Source organism: Eubalaena glacialis, chromosome 20 (genome assembly GCF_028564815.1).
Source record: "Eubalaena glacialis isolate mEubGla1 chromosome 20, mEubGla1.1.hap2.+ XY, whole genome shotgun sequence".
Lineage (NCBI taxonomy): Eukaryota > Metazoa > Chordata > Mammalia > Artiodactyla > Balaenidae > Eubalaena > Eubalaena glacialis.
The window spans coordinates 329,188-353,064 of record NC_083735.1 but is presented as its reverse complement, the minus strand read 5'-3'; the positions used below and the strand labels follow the sequence as shown (position 1 = coordinate 353,064).

Here is a 23,877-nt window from a genome sequence, read left to right as displayed (position 1 = left end):
TGGAAACATACAAATTATATAATTAATATACTCACGTACTCTTGCCAGTTTAACAGATATTTGTTGAACATCTGTTAAGATTTAGTTACTGTCCTAGAAATTAAGGTGATACAATCCAAGTGTTATCTGCCAAAAAATTACTTTTATCATCAGAGAATTATCTCATCGTTTTATTGCTTTAATTAAACACAAGTATACTTAGAATTTTCACTGGTCTTCCTGTACTTCAATAACTAACACTCTAACATAATGGTTTTTTGTTGTTGTTTAGATCAGGTAAAGCATTTCATTTCTTCATCAGTTAGCATGATAAATCTTTTTGAGAGTGAAGATACTGCCTTTACCCTTGAAAAAAAAAAAATAGGACACTTCTGTCCCCGGGAAGGCTGTGCTTTTCTTTCTTTTTTTTTTTTTTTTGTATGTTTTTTGTTTGTTTGTTTGTTTGTTTGTTTTATTTTTAAACATCTTTATTGAAGTATAATTGCTTTACAATGGTGTGCTAGCTTCTGCTTTACAACAAAGTGAATCAGTCATACATATACATATGTTCCCATATCTCTTCCCTCCCGCATCTCCCTCCCTCCCACCCTCCCTATCCCACCCCTCCAGGCGGCCACAAAGCACCGAGCCGATCTCCCTGTGCTATGCGGCTGCTTCCCACTAGCTATCCATCCTACATTTGGTAGTGTATATATGTCCATGACACTCTCTCACCCTGTCACATCTCACCCCTCCCCCTCCCCATATCCTCAAGTCCATTCTCTAGTAGGTCTGTGTCTTTATTCCCATCTTGCCACTAGGTTCTTCATGACCTTTTTTTTCCTTAGATTCCGTATATATGTGTTAGCATACTGTATTTCTTTTTCTCTTTCTGACTTACTTCACTCTGTATGACAGACTCTAACTCCTGTCCTTTTCTATTGAGTGTGTGTGTAAAGCAGAGGGGGAGATCTGTCCAGCCAGATCAGCCTGATAAACCCCACGATCAATGGGGAGACCAGTGTCATCATCACATTGACCTCACAACCTTCAGCAAAAGGGCAGCCATCCTTAAATTTTCTTGTTTCCATTCCCTTAGAGGTCCCCTTCCCTCATATTGACTGTCAATATAAAGTCAAAGCCTTAAGAAATAAGTAAAATAAAAGGCCTGAGAAATTATTTCTCGCCTAGAATTTTCTTTCTCACCTTCCAGTAAGGTTATGAGAAGTTATGAGATACTATAGCGTTAACAAGTCTCTTCTCTAAGATAAAATTATCTCAGGATAGTCAGAAAGGGAGGAAGGGAGGGGGACAGACTTTGCTGTTTGGTTGTTTTTCCTATCCCTGTAAAAAATGTCAGAGACTAAAGAAAGGCCAAAAAAGAAAGTTAAAATGAATTCCCATAGGTAAATGTTATATCTTTGCATAAGTAACCACTAACTTTTTGGTGTCTGCCCTTTCAGATATTTCTCGATGCACATATACATCTAGAGTCCCATATTTTTAATTCATTTTGTACCAGACTTTCTCATTTATCATTCATTAAACATCATTTAGCAGCTATTTTTAATTAACCGGTTTCCAAAAATTGCAGTGACTATTTTCTTATGTGCGTGTGTGTGTGTTTGTATGTGCAGCTGGGTTCCGTCGATCAAATTTTTATTGGAATAAATTCTTTGAAAGAAATTTTCTGTGCCAAAGGGTAGGCAAACCATGGCCAAGTTACCCTCAGTTTACACAACTACCAGTGCCACTTAATATCAATATTTGTAATCCTTGGCAGTCTCTTCAATTAAAACATTTTATTGTTGTTTTCATTTATTACTAGTAGTGCTGAATATCTTTTCAAATACTTATTGACCATTTGTATTTTTTTATGTATGTGTAGGAATAGCGTAGTTTCCCCCATTTTTCTATTGTGGCTTTTGTTCTTTTTTGGGGGGCAGTTGCACGTGTTCATTAAGAATATGAATCATTTGTCATATGTTATATATTCTTCCGATTTATTATGAACTTTGTTTTTGGTTGTCTTGCCATATACCATATAGAACTTTTTAAGTAATCAAAGTTATCGATTTTTTTCTTTGTAATTTCTTTTTTTAAATGTTTATTTATTTATTTATTTGGTTGCACTGGGTCTTAGGTTGCGGCCTGCAAACTCTTAGCTGCGGCATGTGGGATCTAGTTCCCTGACCAGGGGTCGAACCCAGGCCCCCTGCATTGGGAGCACGGAATCTTAACCACCGCGCCACCAGGGAAGTCCCTTTCCTTTGTAATTTCTAATGTTCGTGTTATACCTATAAAATTCTTATTTACTCCAAGTATTATTTTTTAAGTCTTCTGGTACTTTTATGGTTTTTCAGTAACCATTTTTAGGTCAACATTTTTCCGGGCACTCCACTAGGTGTTAGAGGTTCAAATTAGCCCTTCATTCTAGAAGCTCTCAGTCAAGTGATAAAGACATGTATGCAAACACACTTTTAACAGGACATGCTTTCATAGCAACTTGATCCGAATGAGCAAATGAAGAAAAGAAAAGGAAAGAAGGACACACCTACTCCTGGCTGAAGATGTTGGAGAAAGACTTGATCTAGCAGGTGATATTTGAAAGAGGCAGAGGAGTTCAGTTCACTAGGTTTGACATCAGAATGATTGGTGGGAGATCACCTTGAGAAGAGGTCATCCAAGGCATGGAAAGGAGGAAGCATGAAATATCCACAGTGGTGCCCGTGGAGGCTCACGGTATGCCAGCACTGTGTATGGATTACCTCCTTTCATTTCCCCAGCAACCCCATGAGTTATCATGTCCGTTTAACAAATAGGAATCTACCGCCTGGAGAGGCACTTCACCTGAAGTCACACAGCCAGTAAGCAATGGAAGCTGGGCTGGAAACTACCAACCACCCCAGGACAGTGTACTGCCTCCCATGGGGTTTTTGAAGAACTGAAAATAGGGAAGAAATGAACGCATAGCAATGAAAAAGGATCACATTTATGTTTTTCAAAGATTGCTCTAGTGGCATTCCTGAATATGTAATTCGAAGACAAAGTCCAGACTCGTGCTTTTCAGACTTGAATGTGCCTAGGAATCATCTGGGGATCTTGTAAACATGTGTGTTCTGATTCAGCAGATCCAGCGTGAGAACCGAGAGTCTGTATTTCAAACAGGCTTTCAGGTGATGCTGCCGTGGTCCGTGACCAGCACTGTCAAATGTGATGCTTGATGACGGAAATGTTTCTACACAGTCCAGTTCAGTAGCCACTAGAAACATGTCGCTATGGAGCCCTTGAAATGTGGCTGATGCAACTAAGGAACTGGAGTTTAAATTTTATTATTATTAATTAATTTGAACTCACAGCTACATGTGACTGATGGCTACCATTTGGACCGTACAAGTACGGACAACCTCTTATGAAACTAGTCTAAATGGGAGATCATGAAGCCATGTGGGCATAGGGAAGTGAGCGGAATTGAGAAACTATAACTGACTCATAATAGAATAGATGTGCCATGATTTATCATGTACCAATTCTTAAAAATCAAATGTTCAGGCCCGTACATATGGCAGACCTCTTATCAGCAGAGTCACGTGTGATTTTCTTTAGATCACTGAGCTCCCAATTAAAATCATTCTCTGCTGCATTAATGTTTAAGTTGATGTGCCTTTGGACAATGAAAAGTCTCCTGATTCCCAGACACAAAGGTTGAGTTCAGTGATACAGACCTATCCAAAAAATACCTGTCCCACTTTCTCTGGGCCCTAATTGACTCCTTCTTCTTCTTTTTTTCTAAAATCAGAAAAGTATAAAGATGGGCAGTAGCCAACAGTTGTTCACCGAAGAACGGGTAGAAAAGAAATAGTCTGCTGGTTACCTCTGCTTCTGCTTCCCGTTACAGAATGAGCACGTGTCTTGATGATTGTTCTTTACTCACAGAATGCTCTTTTTCCTGCGTGGGAGAGTCCCTGAAATCTTGATGTCCTACACATTGAAATATGCCCAGAAATCTTATCATGAAGTGTAAACATGATTGAAACGTTATTAAATACAGGTCAAAATATGTTGGAATTACTATGTTAACACCAATTAAAACTGCAACAAAGTCAAGTCAAACTTCACATAACACCGTTATGGACATTTAACCTCATTAACATGACCATATACTGCTAGCAGAGTCTGAAAATTCACAGAATCTCCCCTGAGAGTAGTACCAAAAGTATTTGCCCATGTAATTTAAATCTAAGGAAAACTAGAGAAAACAAAAATCGTACCAAAATACATTATGCTAGCATATTTTCTCAATTTGGGACCCTTTTGGCCAGGTTTATTCCAACCAATAATCCCTATGGCAAGTTTTTTTTTTTATAACAGCTTATTGAGATATAATTCGCATACCATATAGTTCATCCATTTGAAGTATACACTTCAATGGTGTTTCATATATTCATACAGCTTTGCAACTATCACCACAGTCAATTTTAGAGCACTTCCATCACCCACAAAAAACCCTATATCCCTAAACACACACTTCATATTGCCCTCCAAAACTCCAGTAGTTTTTTTTTTCCCCATAAAAATCTGGACTTGGAACGGAGTGGTTTGTGGACTCATTTCCCAATGACAAGAAATAACTCAGCATAGTTTTTCTCATGAACTTCTGACGTAGGCTGCTAACCAAAGAACTACTCACATTTTCAATATTCCTTTGCAAAAATACATATGTAGTCATTTATTTACTTTGAACAGCTGCTACCAACTGATTCCTAAAATAGATGTTGTCATATGTCTGCTAAAAAGGCTATTTAACAACATGAGCATTCCCTAGATCAAGCAAAACATAACCTGTCGAATCCAGGTTCATGGCAGTGATGATTCCTTAGCAGTTTTCTGTCCTACTTCTGTGTCTATTTGGATTTTATGAACATTTTTGCCTCTCCATGTACCTTGAAATTGATGATGGTACTAGCTGTATATATGCAACTCAGGGTCAGGAGGAAAAATAAGCCAGCCCTTTACGCTTCGTGAAAAATCAACCATTTAAATGTAGATGGCAAAATAAAATGTGTCGTGACATTCTTTTTTCTTTTTGGACATGTCTTTATAATAAAAGTGCTGCTTTATTAGGTTCTAGAACACAGCCAAACAGTGAATTACATACCATTTTTCACTACAGCTTCTTCCCTTAACTCCTAGTTGCATTACTTCTAGAAAATGCATTTTGTCTGAGATGGAATGGTAACATTTTAATACTAATGTGGTGTCATCCCAGTGTAGAAAAAATATATATCATCTGTATTTTAGAGAATTGAAGATTGTAAACTAAAAATTTTTAATCAATATATCAATATTTTATTTTATCCTTGGATACATGAAATTAAGAACATTTTAAAACCTGATTCAATGGTGAATGACGGCTCAGAGTAAAACAGTTTACCTCTAGGAGAGGAGGAATATAATAAAAAAATACTCCTGCAGTCTTCTGAGTCTGTAAATTCAAAAAGGAAAAAATGTACTACAAAACCAGTCTAGACAGTTGTGGTTTTTTCTTTATTAAGGACAGCACTTTGTATAGATGAAATTGCGCTTTCATATACGTACACTGTTCTAACACCCACAGAAATGTTGGTCATCTTGTCATGTTTGCACTCTGTCCTGACTTTCAATATGGACTCTATTAATTTGTAGAAAATATTAGTTTTCTGTGTCTAGCATATCATATAGAAAGCTAGAAAAAATTGAGAGATCACTTAAAATTCAGTTCATTCTCCAGCCAGCTCTGTATAATCGTATCAGTGACTTCTGAATTGAACCTAAAGTGGGAAAAATCAATATATTGTACACCCAGGGTTTTTTGACGTTATACATTTTTTCTTGCTATTTATTAGCACAACTTAAAAATGTTTAGTTGAAGCTGATCTTAATATTTATTACTGTAGAGAAAAAGGATATCACTACCCAAACCAGGAAATTACACAAATGTAGACCGTACACTCTTCCTCTCCTCCATAAAAATAATTCATTTACTCTTAGCTTGATATGAGTTCAGCTAAAGTAAGTAATATATGGGAAATACTATAAACAGACTGTGTTTACCATTCAGATATAAGAATCTCCCTGACTTGAAAAACGTCCAAGGGCGGCAACAACAAGCAGTACCTTTAAAGCCAGCTGAACTCCAGTTGTGCCATTCATAAATATCTTGTCTGTGAAACATGGGGCTGTTTTCTCTGTTGTAGGGTACCATTTTTGCAGAATGCAGCAACATCTCCTGACTCATGACAAACGGGAAGCATAACGCAGTATTCACCATTTCAGGGCTACGTTGCGTGAATATTTAATTGGTGTTGCGTATGTCACTTGCTTTTCCATTAGCGGTACTGAGAGCACTGAGCTCCGAGAGAAATATCTCCACACAGAGGAGTGAAAGGAGAAGTAACTGGCATATATGAGGTTAAGAAAAGAGCTTGATAGATTGCTAGGAACCTTAGGAATGAATTCACCATAAAAACTCTACGTTCCATTGAATCTATATTCCAACAAAGGTCTCATCCTCAAATAAAACAGATCAAAGAAAATGCAAATGTGTATAGACCCTTTTTAGTTTATTGTTCCGACTTCATTTTAGAATGTCTACAGACTACTCACACCTTGTCCTTCTTCCTTAAAAGTAAGATTCCACAGTTTCTTTAGTGGCCTAATAATATAACACCAGAAAAGGAAGTGACCGTTCATCCATCCATCCATCCATCATTCATTCATTCAACATTTATTTATTGAGACACCGTGACGGATACGGCAGTGAAGAACACAGTCCTTGCCGTCTTAGGTTATATCTTAGCGAATGCAAACACTGAGCGCCTAATTATAATCATGATGACTAGTTAAAAAAGAGAAATAAATGTAGACGACTAGGGCAGTACTTACTGAGTTTGAGCATTAGAGAAAGGTTTTCTGCTAAAACCAGAATAATACGTAGGATTATGCGTTTTGAAAAATGCTGACGTAAGGACAAATTTTAAGTGTTACCACATAAACTGAAATGTGGCCCGAAAAATCAATTCTCAGGAATATTAAAACCAATACATTGTGATATAATAAAAAAATCTAGATGTGTCTGAGGGAAAAGAAGTTACGATATTCATTGATTTTCTTTGTGAGTTAGTCTGGCTAGAACCCTTTTGGTAGTTAACATCTAGAAGTGGAAAGAAATGTTACTTTGGATATTTGGGGTAACTAGATTTAAAATTTCAGCACGAATTTATAGTCTGTTTTTGTTTGTTTCTCTCCCTTAAGTTTAGATAACATACTTTCATGCTTTAAGATTTTATTTACAAAGTGTACCCAGAAAATAGCTTTAAAACTGTTGAAAGAAATGATATATCTGGGTTCTTTTCCAGACATTCATGAGTACTCTATTAACCTATTTTGAAGATATTCTTAAACCATGTGTTTCCCATATTTCAAAAGTTGTTTGGAGATGGAGATCATGTCTCTCTGCATTTGATAACCAAAGAGGTCGGCCCATCCAATTTCCATTATTGAGTTGGGCCTAGAAGGGGAAAGAACGTTACTTTGAGATCCTTCCATTGGACATTTTAAGCACACATCATACAGCAGGGGTCCCCAAGCCCTGGGCCGTGGACTTGTACCAGTCTGTGTCCTGTTAGGAACTGGGCCCCCCAGCAGGAGGTGAGCGGTGGGCAAGCGAGCAAAGCTTCACCTGCCACTGCCCATCCCTCCCCATCGCTCGCATTACCTCCTGAACCATCCCCCCCCCCCGCCCCATCCATGGAAAAATTGTCTTCCATGAAACCCAGCCCTGGTGCCAGAAAGGTTGGGGACCGCTGTCATACAGTGAATCAAAGAACAATTATATTTTTTAGCTAGAGCCACTTCTGTATAGTACTAATTTGTTTTGGGAGAAAATATTCAGTGTTTTTAAAGATAAGAACTTCTAGTCTTCCTGAACTGTTGGATTTCATCACTGGTGACTTATCCAGGTTTCCAAAGAAGCTCATCCTAACGCTCCTCTCCTGGTGGCTTTCTCCATCCGCGAGGCTGGCATGGCGTTGGCGGGCTCTCTCCTGGACTTGTCTTTTCTCCCTAAAGCTTTACCCACAGGCTGATCCTTTCGGTCTCCTCTGCTAGTGAGCTCTTTCTCCCCTTTATTGCTTTCATTTTCCAGGGCCGTAGAAGGAAACCCAAGGCTCCCTAGAATATTACTGTATGCAAAGCTGGGACATGAGGCCCTTTGCTCTGAGAAAAAAAAAATGTTACAAGTGCTTTTGCATCTTGCAGATTTTTATTTGTTTTTCCCAGGCATTGCCTTTCAATTATTTCCGGTATCACAGTCAATTTAATTCCATTAAACTTAGCAAGAATCGAATATCCCTCCTAAACACTGAATTCACAGAGAAGAGTAAGACATAATCTTTACCACAGTGATCTTATGTGGGAAAAAATGATGTCAAATTTGAATATCACATTACAATATATTTTTAGCATGCTGTTTATAAGTACAGAGCCTCAAAGCAGGAAGATTTGAGTTTGTAATCCCACCTCTGTCACTTACTAGCTATGTAATCTTGAGCAGGGTACTTAACCTCCATAAAACTGGGTTTCCTCATCAGTGTAAACAAGATTAGTAAAAGTAGAGCTCTTTGGAATATTTAATAAAATAATTATTAAAGAACCTACTGTATAGTACAGGGAACTATTTTCAATATCTTGTAATAACCTATAGTGGAAAAGAATCTGAAAAAGAATAGATATACATGTATGTATAACTGAATCAATTTGCTGTATACCTGAAACTAACACAACATTGTAAATTAACTATACTTCAATTTTTTAATGGTTAAAAAAAAAGAAAAAATAATAATTACTGCGCCTATAAAGTGTAAGTGCTCAGTTGATTTTAGTGATATTATTATTCCTTGTGACAACCTAGTAAACCAAATATTATTATCCACAATTTTTAGAAAGAAAAGCCTTAGGCCCGGAGATCAGTGACCTGTCTAGCGTTAAAGCCAATCAGAGTTTAAACAGGGACCACGATCCAGGTCTTTTTATTTTGAGTCCAGAACTTTGCTCCACTATATCATAGGGCATTGTTTCTCATAAGACTTAAGAATTTACAGGTGCTGCGTGGACAGGAGAATAAATAAGATGGAATGACAAACTGGGAAATATATTCCCTTTTGAATTCTTATTCTGTTACATCAGATCATGTCACATGAGGAAGATCTCAGTAGATGTTCCCATGTCATGACACCTGTCAACACTTCTTTCACAAATAAAGAACGGTTTTGCTGGCAATAATTTCTATGTAATTTTAATAACATAGTTTATAGTTTACTCTGTTTATTCTTAGTGTTGCCTTCTATTTGTATAAGAGATACTGATTTTTCCTTTAAGGTAATACTGTAAAAATTTCCTTTTAAAATAAAGGTATTTAAAATTTTAAGTCAGTAATCTCAAGGAAAACTAAATTAAATATGTAAATATAAAAATATTTATTTGTAAAATAACAATACCATAGAAGGTTCACAATTACATGATAAAGGTGATAAGCACATTAAAAAAATGTATAGGGACCACTGCTGAGTGGACCGAAAATGCTGTAGGTCTTTACCATTGGGTCTTTTAATTTCATTCTGGATCCTTAATCTTTTCATTACCGACATTTGTAGTTTTAACAAGCTAGCTTCATGATGTAGTTTGTGAGCCTATGGGAGTTACATAGAATTTGTACATAAAACCTAACCATATTATTTCAGTCATTTCAAATCACAAATTTTACCAGTATTTTCTATTTTCAGCATAAAGCTATTGTTAGATGTGTTTTACTTCTTCAAAGAAACGCCTTATGATCTCAGAAAAGAATCACATATAGAGAAGCAAGGCATGTTGAAAGTGGGAAAGTGGGTCATTTATTTTTTAGGAAAGGAGCCTGAGACCACCACATACAGAAGCCAGTGGGCAGTGGGAGCGGTCTCCAGGAGATCAGGGGTGACGTCCTCTGTATGTTGCTTTGAAATAAATGTCCACAAATGCTTCATAAATATCCATTCATTATAGTTAAGTTCATAACTGAGGAAAACTGTTCTCCAGGTGAGCCCAGATGAATGGGGAGCACCTGGGACGCTGGCTTCCTAAGATCTTTTCCAGCCCTGCCTGATGAGATGAGATGGTCCAGGCAGACTGATGGGATGTGTTGAGTTTACCGCTACCTGTGCGGTACGAGAAGTGGTGACGTGAACTCCGCGTCACTCTGCTTTCACAGGCAACAGAACTTGGTAGGGCAGACACTGACTGAATCTTTGTTGATGAATGAATGCTGAACAACGAACTACTTGAGCTGCTTGTGCCTGGATTCCTGAAGGGTCATTGATTTTGTTGAAAGTTGTCACCTGACAACCATACGCACGCGTGCTCACGCGTGCGCGCACACACACACACTCACAATTCATATTCTCTCTTTCAAATGTGACTTGTCAGGGGAGAGTGGGCTATTATGAAAGGGATGTTTTGAAGGGAATGTTTTTCTGGATTTTGCCATAGTTTAATATACCAACCTTCCTCTAAGAGTCTCCATATACTTAATAGTTGGATCTTTTAATAATGATGATGAAAGTGTCTTAAAATTTCAAAGAATTGTAATTTTCAGGTCTATTCCACTTTCTCCAAAAAGTCAAAACAAGTCAAGGAAAAATTGTATGCTTAAGTAGGTCATTACCATCCATACACATTTGTAGCATAAAAGTAGGATATAGCTCTTAAATAACCTTTTTGGAAGAAAGGAATCCAGATGAAAATTGAGTCAGTACAGCACGCCTTTGAATAATGAGCAGATCCATGGGGTCCCAATGGTGAAGCTGCTAATAACTGTCACTGATGAATCCTCTGTTAACAAACATTTCATGATAACAACAAACTCAGTATTTTGGCAAGCAGGGAATAGTCTATAAATCATGTAAATGATTTCGTTCTGTATTTTGAATGTTCTTGGAATAGGTCCTCTTACCATATTCTTTAACGTTGACAGCTGTTACCTCAAAGATTCTCTAGCTTATTGATAATGACTGGCCCCTTTGGGCAGTTAATCATGATGGTGAACACTTTATTCTTTCCATTCGTTTGGAGAAGGAATGCTGCTTTCATTCAGAGAACAGAACCTGAAAACAAGAGGAAACTAATGAAACACTAGGAAAACAATCTGTTTTATAAATCCCGACTTAATTCCCTTGGTGACAGAAACAACAGCTTGATTTTCATAAGCCTCTGTCAGCTTCAGCACTGGCTGTCAGGGCAACTGGAATTGCTATTTACTATGCAGCATCTTTAAACGTATTACACTGAATCTACATAGTAAAGAAAGAAAAAAGGCAATGAAATTTAAAAGTAGAGTTTTTTAATATTATCATTTTTAAAAGAACAGGAGTCTAATATTCTGGCAGAAACACACCTACAGAGCTGAATCACTGTCTAGGCTCATCAAGACATTTTGATAGCCGTGATTCTACTTTCCCATTAATGACACGTGCCAAAAAAGGATAGAAAGGAAAAGTACACAGTATAGAAATATAAAACATCAGCAGTCATTCCTTACTTCCCTTTCCCCTTTCCCCCAAAAAACTGTTATTTCATAAAGCCTATGATTTCCAGTATGTTATCTTATAATGCTCAGAGAACCTTGCTACGTCAGGTGTTAGTTCCTTTGAATATCAAAATATCCTATAGGTGGAATAATTCATTTTTTTAATGATAATTTGAGCACATATTAATATGAAAGCGTTCAAAAGAAGTATTGACTTTAAAATAACCATATTTGGGTCAACAAGGTATAGACTGTTGAAATAATATTAGCCTTAAAATTTAATAACAAATAATAAGGGGTTCGAATGCCAAAATATTGCCTAACACATTCCGTCAACATGTATATGAACACAGCAGGAAATCCAAAACAAAAGCTAATTTATGGAAAACTATGTATTCCTAATGACAATTTAGACCAGTAGGGGTCCAAGTTACAGACTGCAATCTTTACATGAGATGCTTTCATTTTACATTGAAAACTTGGCTGCATTGTGGAAGCATGTATCAAATCAAATCATTGCCCTATATTTAAGAGTATCCTTCTTATTTTTTCTGTAAAATCGAATCATTGCACATGTGCATCATGTATATTTATGTATTCATGAAATTGAAACATAAAGTGAAGAAATTTTGCTTTCAAAGCCCAAGATACCCAAGGAATCGTATGCATAAAATGATAGTTTGAGCCCATGCAATTTTACTTCATTTTAAAGTGAAAACAAAGGAGCAACGACATTGGTATTCTAATATATTGATATCTTATTGATGCCAGATGTTTTTTTTTCCTATGCTCAATGATTTAGCCTAAATATTTATATTTTAAAGTATTATATTGACATATCATACAATATAAATCTGGAAGAAACCTTTAAGATCGAGTGCAAGCTCTTCAGATTTTTATATAAATAAGATATATAAGTCTCAGAGAGGCCCAGGGACTTGCCAAGTTTCCACAACTAGTTAGAGCCAGAATTGAGACTTGGACCCAGGTCTCTTTTAATATAAGCTAAAGGCTCCACAAGATGCCACAGACAATCTATGTTGAAAACTGTGTTCTTAAATAAAAAAGATCAGATTCTGATTTTCTTTTCCTGCAACTTCTGATAACATGTTCTTAATGATTCTTTCTCAGAAAGATGACTTTGGGGGGAAAAACGTACCATGGTGGATGTGAGGTGGATTATAAGACAGGAAAGCTCTAGACCTTAGCTTGCTGAGATGAACTTTAAAGGTTTTGGAGGCTCACCCCAAGTGAGCTGCAAACACTTCAGGATATTTTTTAGCTTAGTTTTTCTTACCAGAATCTGGTTGTCATGTTAGCTCATATTTTTTGTCTTTATGAGAATGTTTGCTTGATCTTGTAATAGTAAATAGCATTTAGCCAATCATGGCAGGCATGCTAAGAACAAGATTTTAAGTTGCCAAAACCTCAGAGTGTACCCTTCAGGGTTCTGGTGGCATAAGCTGGGTTCAGGTTTCTGATGGCAAGGGTGCTTGCTTCTGTGTTCGCTTCACAACATCCCCTGTAATTTGCTCCAAGGTTCTGGCAGATTGCTGGACCATGTCACCAGCTGTCACCACCCCTTCTTCCCATTCATATTTGGCAGTATCTGGGAACACAGGCATGCCAGTAGAAATAATAGTAGCTGTGATAACAGCTTCAGTGGCATGGTCCCCAGAGACAAGATCAAACTCTGGCACCTTTTCTCTCAACAAGGAGCTAAAAATGGCACTGAATTTGCTCCTTGGTGGTATATAATTTTCTTTAATTATTCATTTTGGTTTCAAGTCTTCCACATGCTGGCTTTTAAGTATCAAACCAACGTATATCGGTTAAAAACAATGGCATGCCCTTTTTTCTATGGCGAGGAGGTGAAATAGCTGAAATACCATGGATTCCTCTCACCTCCAGCAGCCTTGAAAAATAAAAGGAATGGAAATTTCTCTCACTTGAATGGTCTTTGAGCCTGAAAGAAAATTTCTTCATAAAATTTCACTGGTAGATCTTCACCATCATATTGTCTCAAAATTATTCCAGTTAGTGAGGTTTTTTTCGTAACATTTATAGAAAGAAAACAAAAACTAAGGTTACAGAACAAATGTTTTTGAATGACTTAAGAAATATTTTAAACATCTTGAAATTGGTTACAATCTAAGAATACCAGGGAAAAAAAAAACTAAGAAGATGGGTGATAGTATAAAAGTATGCTCACGAATTTTGTAGATGACAAATGTCAGATACTACAGCTGATTTAAAAGGGTTCTGACTGGGAATCGTCATGGAAACCCATGTTCTCCTGCCCTGAGAAAAGGGAGGAATTGCACTAGGTGCCTTCTAAGACTGCTTCTGACTGTCACCAATCTCAGATTCTCTGTTGTCACCCCTATTTCTCAGGAACCAAGCTACAGAGATCCAGCCCTCTAAGAGCAACTCTAAGCAAAATATTGAAAAAGCTGAGTTACATATTAAACTTTCCCCATAACTGTCTTCTCCCATTTTTCCACAGCTAACAGCCTGTACTTTTATTCCTTTCCTCCCCAAACTCATCTTTTTCCCATCAAAGTACCTATGTTAACCCCCTAGCTGTGACGGTCCATTTCTGCTTCCCCTACAACCCCCCATTCCTCACACAGCAGAAAGTAAAAAATTTATTCACATATAAGGTGGCATGTTTAAGGTACAATAATATAAAGTTTTATGGCAGTATAGAATAGATATTAATTCCAGGAAGACTTCATAAAGAAGTGTCATTTGAACTAGACATTAAGGTGTTGGTGAGATTTCATCGGGCAGAGTTTGAGGGAGGCACCCCAGAAACCAGGAATTATGAGGAACAAAGGCATGGAAGCAAGAAAATTAAGGGCATGATCTAAATGGTAGACCAGCAAATCTGGTGAGCTCATGGGGTCTGTGATATCTTCACACTGTTGTGCAACAGATCTCCAGAACTTTTTTCGTCTTGCAAAACTGAAACTCATTAAACAATAACTCCCTATTTCCCCCGATCTGCAGCCCCTAGTAACTGCCATTCTACTGTCTGCCCCTTTGAGTCTGACTATTTTAGATGCCCCATGTAAATGGAATCAAACAGTATTTGTCTTTTTGTGACTGGCTTATTTCATTTAACATAATGTCCTCAAGGATCATCCATGTTATGGCATGTGGCAAGATTTCCTTCCTTTTTAAGACTGAATAATATTTCATTGTATATTTATGTATATGCACGACATTTTCTTTATCCATCTTTCCATCACTGGACATGTGGGTCACTTCTACCTCTTGACTGTTGTGAATAGTGCTGCTGTGAACAGGGATGTGCAAATATCCCTTTGACACTCCTACTTTCAGCTCTTTTGAGTATACACCCAGAAATGGGATTCTGGATCATATGGTACTTCTAGTTTTAATTTTTTGAGGAACTACTAAACTGTTTTCCATAGTAGTTGCACCATTTTACAATCTCACCAGCAGTGCACAGGGGTTCTAATTTCTTCACATCCTCACCCAGCCAAGTTATAATGTTTTTAAACTACCAATCAATCTGGGAGGGCCGTGGGCTGATAGTCATTAACCCAGTATGTGAATTTGCTTAATCATATTGCTTTCCTTCTGACACCTGAGATTTGCACTGATGGAAGCCTTTCCTCACTCTTCCTTTTCTCTTACCTGATGGAGTCACTACCGTCTTTTTGTAGCGGGTCTCTGCTCTGCGTGTGCGTTTATTCTAGTTATCAGGGGTGAGGGACGGGCTGTAACAGGCTGTCATACCTGCCTCACCTGCAACCTCATAGGAAGGAATGCCTAGGCGCCTTGTAGAGAAAAGCACCTACAGGGAGGGTTTAGGGAAGGTAAAAACATACATTCTTTGGCTAAGCTATGTATCAGATGGCCTACTTTAAATAAAACATTTTTTTTTAAATTTTATTTATTTATTTATGGCTGTGTTGGGTCTTCGTTTCTGTGCGAGGGCTTTCTCTAGTTGCAGCAAGCGGGGGCCACTCTTCATCGCGGTGCGCGGGCCTCTCACTATCGCGGCCTCCCTTGTTGCGGAGCACAGGCTCCAGACGCGCAGACTCAGTAGTTGTGGCTCACGGGCCTAGTTGCTCCGCGGCACGTGGGGTCTTCCCAGACCAGGGCTCGAACCCGTGTCCCCTGCATTGGCAGGCAGACTCTCAACCACCGCGCCACCAGGGAAGCCCCTAAATAAAATATTTAATTTAAGTGTAATATGTAGTTAGAAAAGTATGCAGGACATAAGTGAACACACCAGTGGAACTACCTCCCAGACAGAGAAATAGAATGTTACCAGCTCTCCAGAAGCCGCGATGGGCTCTCCCAGTCATCACCTCCCCCCTTCTCCCTAGAGAGAGTCACTCTGGGGGCTTTTACCTGCGTTTGAAGTTCGTACACGTGGACTCAGTATTCATGGTTCTTGTGAATGTGTTCTCTTGCTCGATCTTGTATTTGTGAGATTCTTCCATATCGCTGCGTCTGGGATCGGTTCATTCATTTACATTGCTGTGTGGAGTTCCATTGTATGATTATTACTATAATTTGTTTATCCATCTTACTGCCGGAAGACATCTGAGTTGCTTCCAGTTTGGGGCTATTACAAATATTTCTGTGAACATTCTTGTTCATGCTTTTGGTGCCATGTGTATACATATTTCTTTTTTTTTTAACTTGGAATGTGAATTACAGTTTATTAAAATTATTGATATTGTTGGATTCAAATTTCTCATCATACTCTTTGATTTCCATTTGTCCTATTTGTTCTTTTTTTTTAATTTTTATTTTATTGGAGTATAGTTGCTGTACAGTGTTGTGTTAGTTTCTGCTGTACAGCAAAGTGCATCAGCCATACGTATACATATATCCCCTCTTGCTTGGATTTCCTTCCCACTTAGGTCACCACAGAGCAGTGAGTAGAGTTCCCTGTGCTGTACAGTAGGTTCTCATTAGTTATCTATTTTATACATAGTAGTGTGTATATATCATCCCAATCTCCCAATCCATCCCACCCACCCCCCTTGGTATCCATATGTTTGTTCTCTACGTCTGTGTCTCTATTTCTGCTTTGCAAATAAGTTCATCTATACCATTTTTCTAGATTCCACATATATGCAGTAATATACAATATTTGTTTTTCTCTTTCTGACTTACTTCACTCTGTATGACAGTCTCTAGGTCTGTCCACGTCTCTACAAATGACCCAATTTTGTTCTTTTTTATGGCTGAGTAATATTCCATTGTATATATGTACCACATCTTCTTTATCCATTCCTCTGTGGATGGACATTTAGGTTGCTTCCATGTCCTGGCTATTGTAAATAGTGCTGCAATGAACATTGGGGTGCATGTGTCTTTCTGAGTTATGTTTTTGTCTGGGTATATGCCCAGTAGTGGGATTGCTGGGTCATGTGATAGTTTTATTTTTAGTTTTTTTAGGAACTTCCATACTGTTCTTTATAGTGGCTGTATCAATTTACATTCCCACCAACAGTGCAAGAGGATTCCCTTTTCTCCACACCCTCTCCAGCATTTATTGTTTGTAGATTTTTTGATGATGGCCATTCTGACTGGTGTGAGGTGATACCTCATTGTAGTTTTGTATACATATCTCTATTGGATATACAGGCAGACTTTTGTAGACACACTGGGGAGTTAACCACCATTCATAAGATTTTTTAATATGGAGAAAATGTATTCCAATTCCCAACAAGCAACTTACAAATGATCTTGCAAAAATACAACCATTTATAGTTGGTAAACATCTTGTATTTAGAGTCCAACTTTATCACGTGGACAACTTTTGATCATGTTTGCTACTGTCAAAAGAGAGATAAATTAGCAATTTGTGTTAAATTTTTAAAAATTTCTTTGATGTGAATGCTCAGTTTTGATTCAGGTAAGTAGGAAAACAGCACAGTGCAGAAAAAGGAATCCTGAAATAGGGTCAGGAGATCTAGTATCCTGAGTCGTCTTTATGCACTAACTTTTTAAAAGACACTGAGTACATCACTGATCCCCTCGCTGCCTGTGTTTCGTCCTCATACATCAAGGATAATGATCCTGTCACATGCTACATTATTAGAAGATGATAGATATCAAGGTATTTGAAAATGTGAAAAACACATGGAACTGCTTAAATCTACATGAGTACTGATTTCTGTAACTTTAAAATACACACCTATACAGCTTACTTATGTAATTTTTAAATTGTTGTTTTTAAGACTCTTGGAGTTAACCAGAACAGCCTGTTATTAATTTAATCATCATCATCGTATTACTGTAAAAGTTTTCTTTTAAGACAATATGCTATGTGGAAAAGTATTTGTATAGAAGGATGGTGCCTGGAATACACAAGTGTTACTGATTAATATCTTTCCCGCCCTCAACTCCAAATACTGTCTCTCTCTGCCTTCGGTTCCCTAGATGTGGTAGAGAAGCATATCTCTAGCCTTTGACCCTCACAGAAGTTACATTCGTCTCCCTCCTGTGTGGGTTTTCACACTCCCCTGCCCTCTGGTAGGATAGAGAGGTGTATCGTGGTGTGTATTCCCTTTATTACCAGAAGGTCGGGGTTTCAGGTCACGGTCCACTGCTTACTTGCTTGGAACCTTAAACTCTCAAAAAGTCTCAGTTTTTGCAGATTTAAAATGAAAAAAAAAAAGTATTCAACGGAGTCTTTGTGAAGCTTAAATGAGATACTGGGTGAGACAGAAGCACAACACTTGACACGTAGGTTGTGTTCAGTGGATGTTTTATTTTTTAAAAACATTGCATCGCAGTGGTCTAACACAAAGGACCCTGTCTGTGGCTGAGGGGATGCCTGGTGTGGCTGCCAGCCTGAACCTCCTGACCTAAGCCACCGCCCAGAAGGGTCCAGGGCTCAGCAGAGCACAGAGCTCCCGCCTCTCCTTGGCCCTCTTCCCACACTCTCCACCAGGTCCCGCGCAAACCAAGGATCCATTGTACCGTCATGAAGAGTGGCAGCAATGCCTTCTCATGGGTTCAAATCTGCTTTCCAGCCCGGGCAGTAAAGAATTGGGAGCATCCTTCTTTATTTACAGATGTATTTTACTTCTCTAATTCTCCCTTTATTTGTCTGCCAAGAGAGCTCATGTGGTTTTATGATACCAGTGTTCAGGAATTTCTGTAGCACTCTGACTTCGAGTTTGCTGCTTCCTTCTCTCTCTCTCTCTCTCTCTCTCTCTCTCTGTCCCTGTCTCTCTCTGTCTCTGTCTCTCATTAACTTTGGAGTCAATCTCACCCTGTATTTACGTAAAAATCTTAAGTTACACATAACAAGTGTCAAGAGCTTCACTCAACACCAAACACCAACGTTTTCAAAGTACATAACATCCTAAGACCAAACAACTGTTTGGTCTCTTTTCAAAACAGTGTTTAACAAGATATATTATTTGGTATGGTTCTCATTATACAACATCTTAAGTAGAACCAAAATCCCATTTTATTGAGATTTTCTGTAATAAAAAATACATAATAAAGCTGTTGCCCATCTGACAAAAAGTAAAATAGCTCTCCAGACACAAACATAACATTACTTTTTAACATTTGACGCCTGTGCCTGACCCCATGGACTGTCTCTCCTCTTCACAGTCTATTAAAACCAATAATATGAGCAAATCTATCATTCAGGAAGACTTTCTGTGCTACATAAAAGCTCACAATGATGATACGTTATTTTGTGTAGAAACTTTGACCCTTTTGGAATATTTATCATTGCTATGCCAGAGTATGCCCATCAAAACTTTTACTGTATGCAGACCTAGCACCCATTATTTTACTCAAAAATTGCTGAATTATCTGAAACCTTGAAAACTGTGTGAAGTGATAAATTTTTAGAAAGCTTCTGACATTTTGCCACTCAAACACTACATAATTTAATGCAAAATGACATAAGTGTTACCTCTTTACAAGTTGACAATTTGTATATTGGAGAATTCTATAACCTATATCTTAATCCTTGAAAAAATCAGTCTTTAAAGGGAATTGCTGGAAAACTAATTTAAGCAGGGAGTTATGAGTATATACGTTTGCTACAAATTGTACAGGGTGAATATAGCTATGTTCCTCTATGTTTAGTATGCTTCTTACTATAGGATGATTTTATATCAGGTATTGTTAACAAAAGAATGTGACACTGGTAATAGAATGTCCCCAAGCTGTTGACTCTTTTAAAAAAGTCAATCAATTATATATAGTGCTAGTGGACTTTCACAAAACTACTTTTCATAGAGCATAACACTGACTAGTCATTAATTCATTATTAATAATATAACATTCCATTTTTAGGCATTTATGTATTTGTTTTATATTTAGATATCTTATATTTATTAACTTTTCCTTAAATTACTATACTTTTATCCACAACAGTATTGTGTGACATTTTAGAACCTTAGAAAATACAGTCTGTTTCTTTGACAGATCCTTATCGAGATCTACTCGGTAGCAAATACTGTATAAGGCAAATGAGATACACAGACAATATTGGGAGAGATGCTTCACCCAGTCAGGGAGTGCTTTCCCAAGAAGTTGATACCGACCATCTGAGGGAAGAAGAGGTATTTTGCAGTGGGTGGAGAGCATTGCAGACAGAGGGGACTATTTATTGAGAGGTTCTATGGTCTGGTCAGGTGACTGCAAATGGTTCAGTAACCTGGAGTAGAAAACAAATAAATAAAAGACCTATATACTACGGACTGTCCTGCTAGGTGCCTTAATGTATACTGTCCAGAAAGTTTACATCAATTAAGTAAGATAGGTTTATCCAGCCTCGTTTTGTAAGTAAACCTAATGTTTAACAATATTACATCATTTGGGACTTCCCTGGTGGCGCAGTGGTTAAGAACCCGCCTGCCAGTGCAGGGGACACGGGTTCGATCTCTGGTCCGGGAAGATCCCACATGCCGCGGAGCAACTAAGCCCGTGCACCACAACTACTGAGCCTGCGCTTTAGAGCCCGTGAGCCACAACTACTGAGCCCGCATGCCACAACTACTGAAGCCTGCACGCCTAGAGCCCGTCCTCCGCAACAAGAGCAGCCACCGCAATGAGAAGCCCGCGCACTGCAACGAAGAGTAGCCCCCACTCGCCGCAACTAGAGAAAGCCCGCGTGCAGCAACGAAGACCCAACGCGGCCAAGGAAAAAAAAAAAAAGTGCTCAAAGAAGACAAAAGCCAATCCAGAATTCTACACTAGTGAAAACATCTGTGAAGAATGAAAATGAAATAAAGATATTTTCAGATAAAAGAAAAAACTAAAAAAACAAACAAAAAAAATTATTAAAAAAAAAATTACATCATTTGTCCAAGGTTAAATCCTAGATTGAGGTTGAACCCAAATCCAACTACATCTAAAGCCTGTCCTCTTTACACTGTACTAACTTAGTTTTGTTACTGTATATTGGATATTGAATAAGGGCTTTTTACAGTGATTGTTACCATACTGTCTCTAACAATACTTTTTAAACACTTACGTCTTTCTCCACCTCTCTGGTAAGTTCCAACATGTATAATGAATATATACTGTCAAATAATGTTGAAAAATTCTCCTTCATGACATAGTAATATGACAGTCACTGGGTTTCCCCATGGATACTTAGCCTTCCTTAGGGATTAATTCCTAAACTATATTCTATAGAGCACAAATGAATGTTGCGTGTTAATGGTTAATACAACAGTAATTATTATTCTAAATATTTTTAATAAATAATAATATATAAAATGATAAATTATATTACATTTCTCTTTATAATTATATGGTCTAGTTACCTATTTTCTAAGTATTTTACATCAAGAAAATTAGTAAACACATTTACAAAACTTGTATCAGTTTATAAGATTATCAAACCCACAACAGAAACTCTATATGAAATCACCTGATACATATGCATGTTGCTTGATCTGTGCTCTTGCTAAATTGTAAGTCATAAATTCGAAGATTATTTATCTTAAATTTAGAACATTCAAATATTATTATATTTTGTGCATCTGAATCCATTCTGAACATTTCATGCACCACATTCGTCTGTGAGACCAGTTGTTACCTTAATCCAAGAGAATAGCATCATGTCTCTTGAGAACCTATAGATATTGCAACAAAGTGTTGTACATGTGCAAGTGGCCTGTAGTCATGTAAGTCTGGCAAGTACTGCTAGAGAGCATACTACCGCTTCCTTAAATGATGGTGAAGAGTAGAACTGGAACAAAGCAGAACAAATAATGATTCACTCCTAAGAATTTCCCGGTACCAATTAACTGAGTAATATCAAATCTTTACTAAAGTGCTGCCACGTTGCACTGAGGAACTGTTTGTTTTCTAATTTTTATTATGCAATCATCTTTGGTATTTCAGAACATGGAACTTTTAACTTTACATGTGACTCTTGTTATAAACATATATACCATTTGATATTGTAGCTAGAAGCAGCAGACCTTTAAACAACTTGTATTTTTTACCCCCAGCAATGCATCTCTTTGGCCTCAACTGGCAGTTACAGCAGACTGAAAATGACACATTTGAGAATGGAAAAGTGAATTCTGATACCATGCCAACGAACACTGTATCATTACCTTCTGGTGACAATGGTAAGAGAAGGAATTATGTGTCCTGTGTTTTTCTTTTAACATCTCTTTTCCATAAATTTATTTTTACCCATGTAACATTCAGCTTTATATGGGAGAAGGAAAAGGTTTCGGAATTACAAATATTATCTTTTAATGAGTGACTTTTATTCATTTACTTGAAGGATTGAAATTTCACATTTTTATTATAGGAATAATACAGTGTTCTGCCTTCTGAGTCGATGGCTAAGCTTTTCTGCCTTTCCTTCCTGAGAGTGTGCATTTTGTTTTATTTTTAGTCTGCAAATAGATTATAATTCAGTGTATCATCTCATATTACTTGGGTGTATTGAGCTTTCTTTGTTCAGCTAGTATGTGGAGTTGGAATACTATCTTCATTTTGTTTTAAAAGCTTTTACATACGAAACACATGAAAGGATTCTCATTTATTGACCTTTCCTCTGCTTGCCCTTTCTTTAAACCTTCAAAGCTTTACACTTTGAACTAACAGACTTTCAAATCAATTGGCTCTGAGTTTAAAAATGGAATTTAAGCGGTTAGAGAATGCTGTATTTCATTTTTTCAATATAAACACCCAGAAAAATATGTACATATGTAAGTATATTTATATTATATATCTGTCTATTATTTTTATATATGTGTGTGTGCTTGTATGTATGTCTTGGCATTTGGCATCCTCTGACTTTTTGCAAAATGTCATAATACTTTATGTCTCAAAGCAACCAGATCTAGACACCTTTTTCTGTCACGTGAGAAATATATCCTTTGCCTTTAAACATTTCCCTGGCTCTTCTTCCTCTTTATTTCTTCTTATCTAGTATATTTTTGTTCTGCTTTGGCATCTATTATGTTCATCCTCATGTGGCTAGTTTCTTTGCAAGACTAGAAAGAAGCTATTATATATTTAGATATACTATAATATATTTATTTGTATTTATATATATGCTGCTATTTTACATGTACCCATTGGCTGTGACTAATGCTTTTACCATTTTTTTTGTTCTTTGCTTTCCCAGCTTCTGTTTTACTTTAACAATAATACTTTATGACACTCCTCTTCCTTCTTGGGGAGGCTGAGAGATTTTATAAGACATTAGATTTTCATAGAAATAATAAATACCGCTACCCCACCCCTGTATGGAGTCTTTTGATACAAAGTGCTATATGTTCCAAAAAAACTATAATCTGGCGGCTGATGACAGTGACAGTGGAAGTCAGTGCACAGTGGATTAAAGAGGAGTGAAGAAAAGCTTACCTAATTAAAACTGTTGGTGGGAAATTTCAATTAAGTGAAATATAATTACTTTAAACAACTGTTTAATTTTTTATGCACTGATAACACACACATGAACAGATCCATAACTACACAGAAATTAAGAGTATTTTTGATTTATATAGATTGCAATTTAGACTGTCTTTTAAAGTGGATTGTTCCCATGAAAATGGTCAAATGGCACTTTTTAACCACACATGTAGGGAACTCTTTTACAGACTAAAGAGAAAAATGCTTATTGTAGACGTTTCGTTTATTTTACAACATCCTAGCCTTTTATTACGATCAGAATGAAAATAGTGTGGCCAATTAGTGTCACAGCCCTTGAAATGTGTGATATTGAGAAAGCTGTGGCTTCAGAGACCCTCCCACAGCCTCGGTGCTGGTTCTTGGGATTTTCTATTCTATTTTATTGA

General features: G+C 37.3%; 1 protein-coding gene across 4 annotated transcripts in view; it reads left to right on the top strand.

The window, feature by feature from the left end:
* LOC133081392 (teneurin-3) overlaps window positions 1–23,877 on the top strand; it is a 319,076-nt gene that overhangs the window by 159,148 nt on the left and 136,051 nt on the right. For all 4 annotated transcript variants that reach the window (XM_061177486.1, XM_061177487.1, XM_061177485.1 and 1 more), the window contains one exon: window positions 22,069–22,191. In XM_061177486.1, the coding sequence (XP_061033469.1) occupies window positions 22,069–22,191 (123 nt within the window). The remainder of the gene's footprint in view (window positions 1–22,068; window positions 22,192–23,877) is intronic.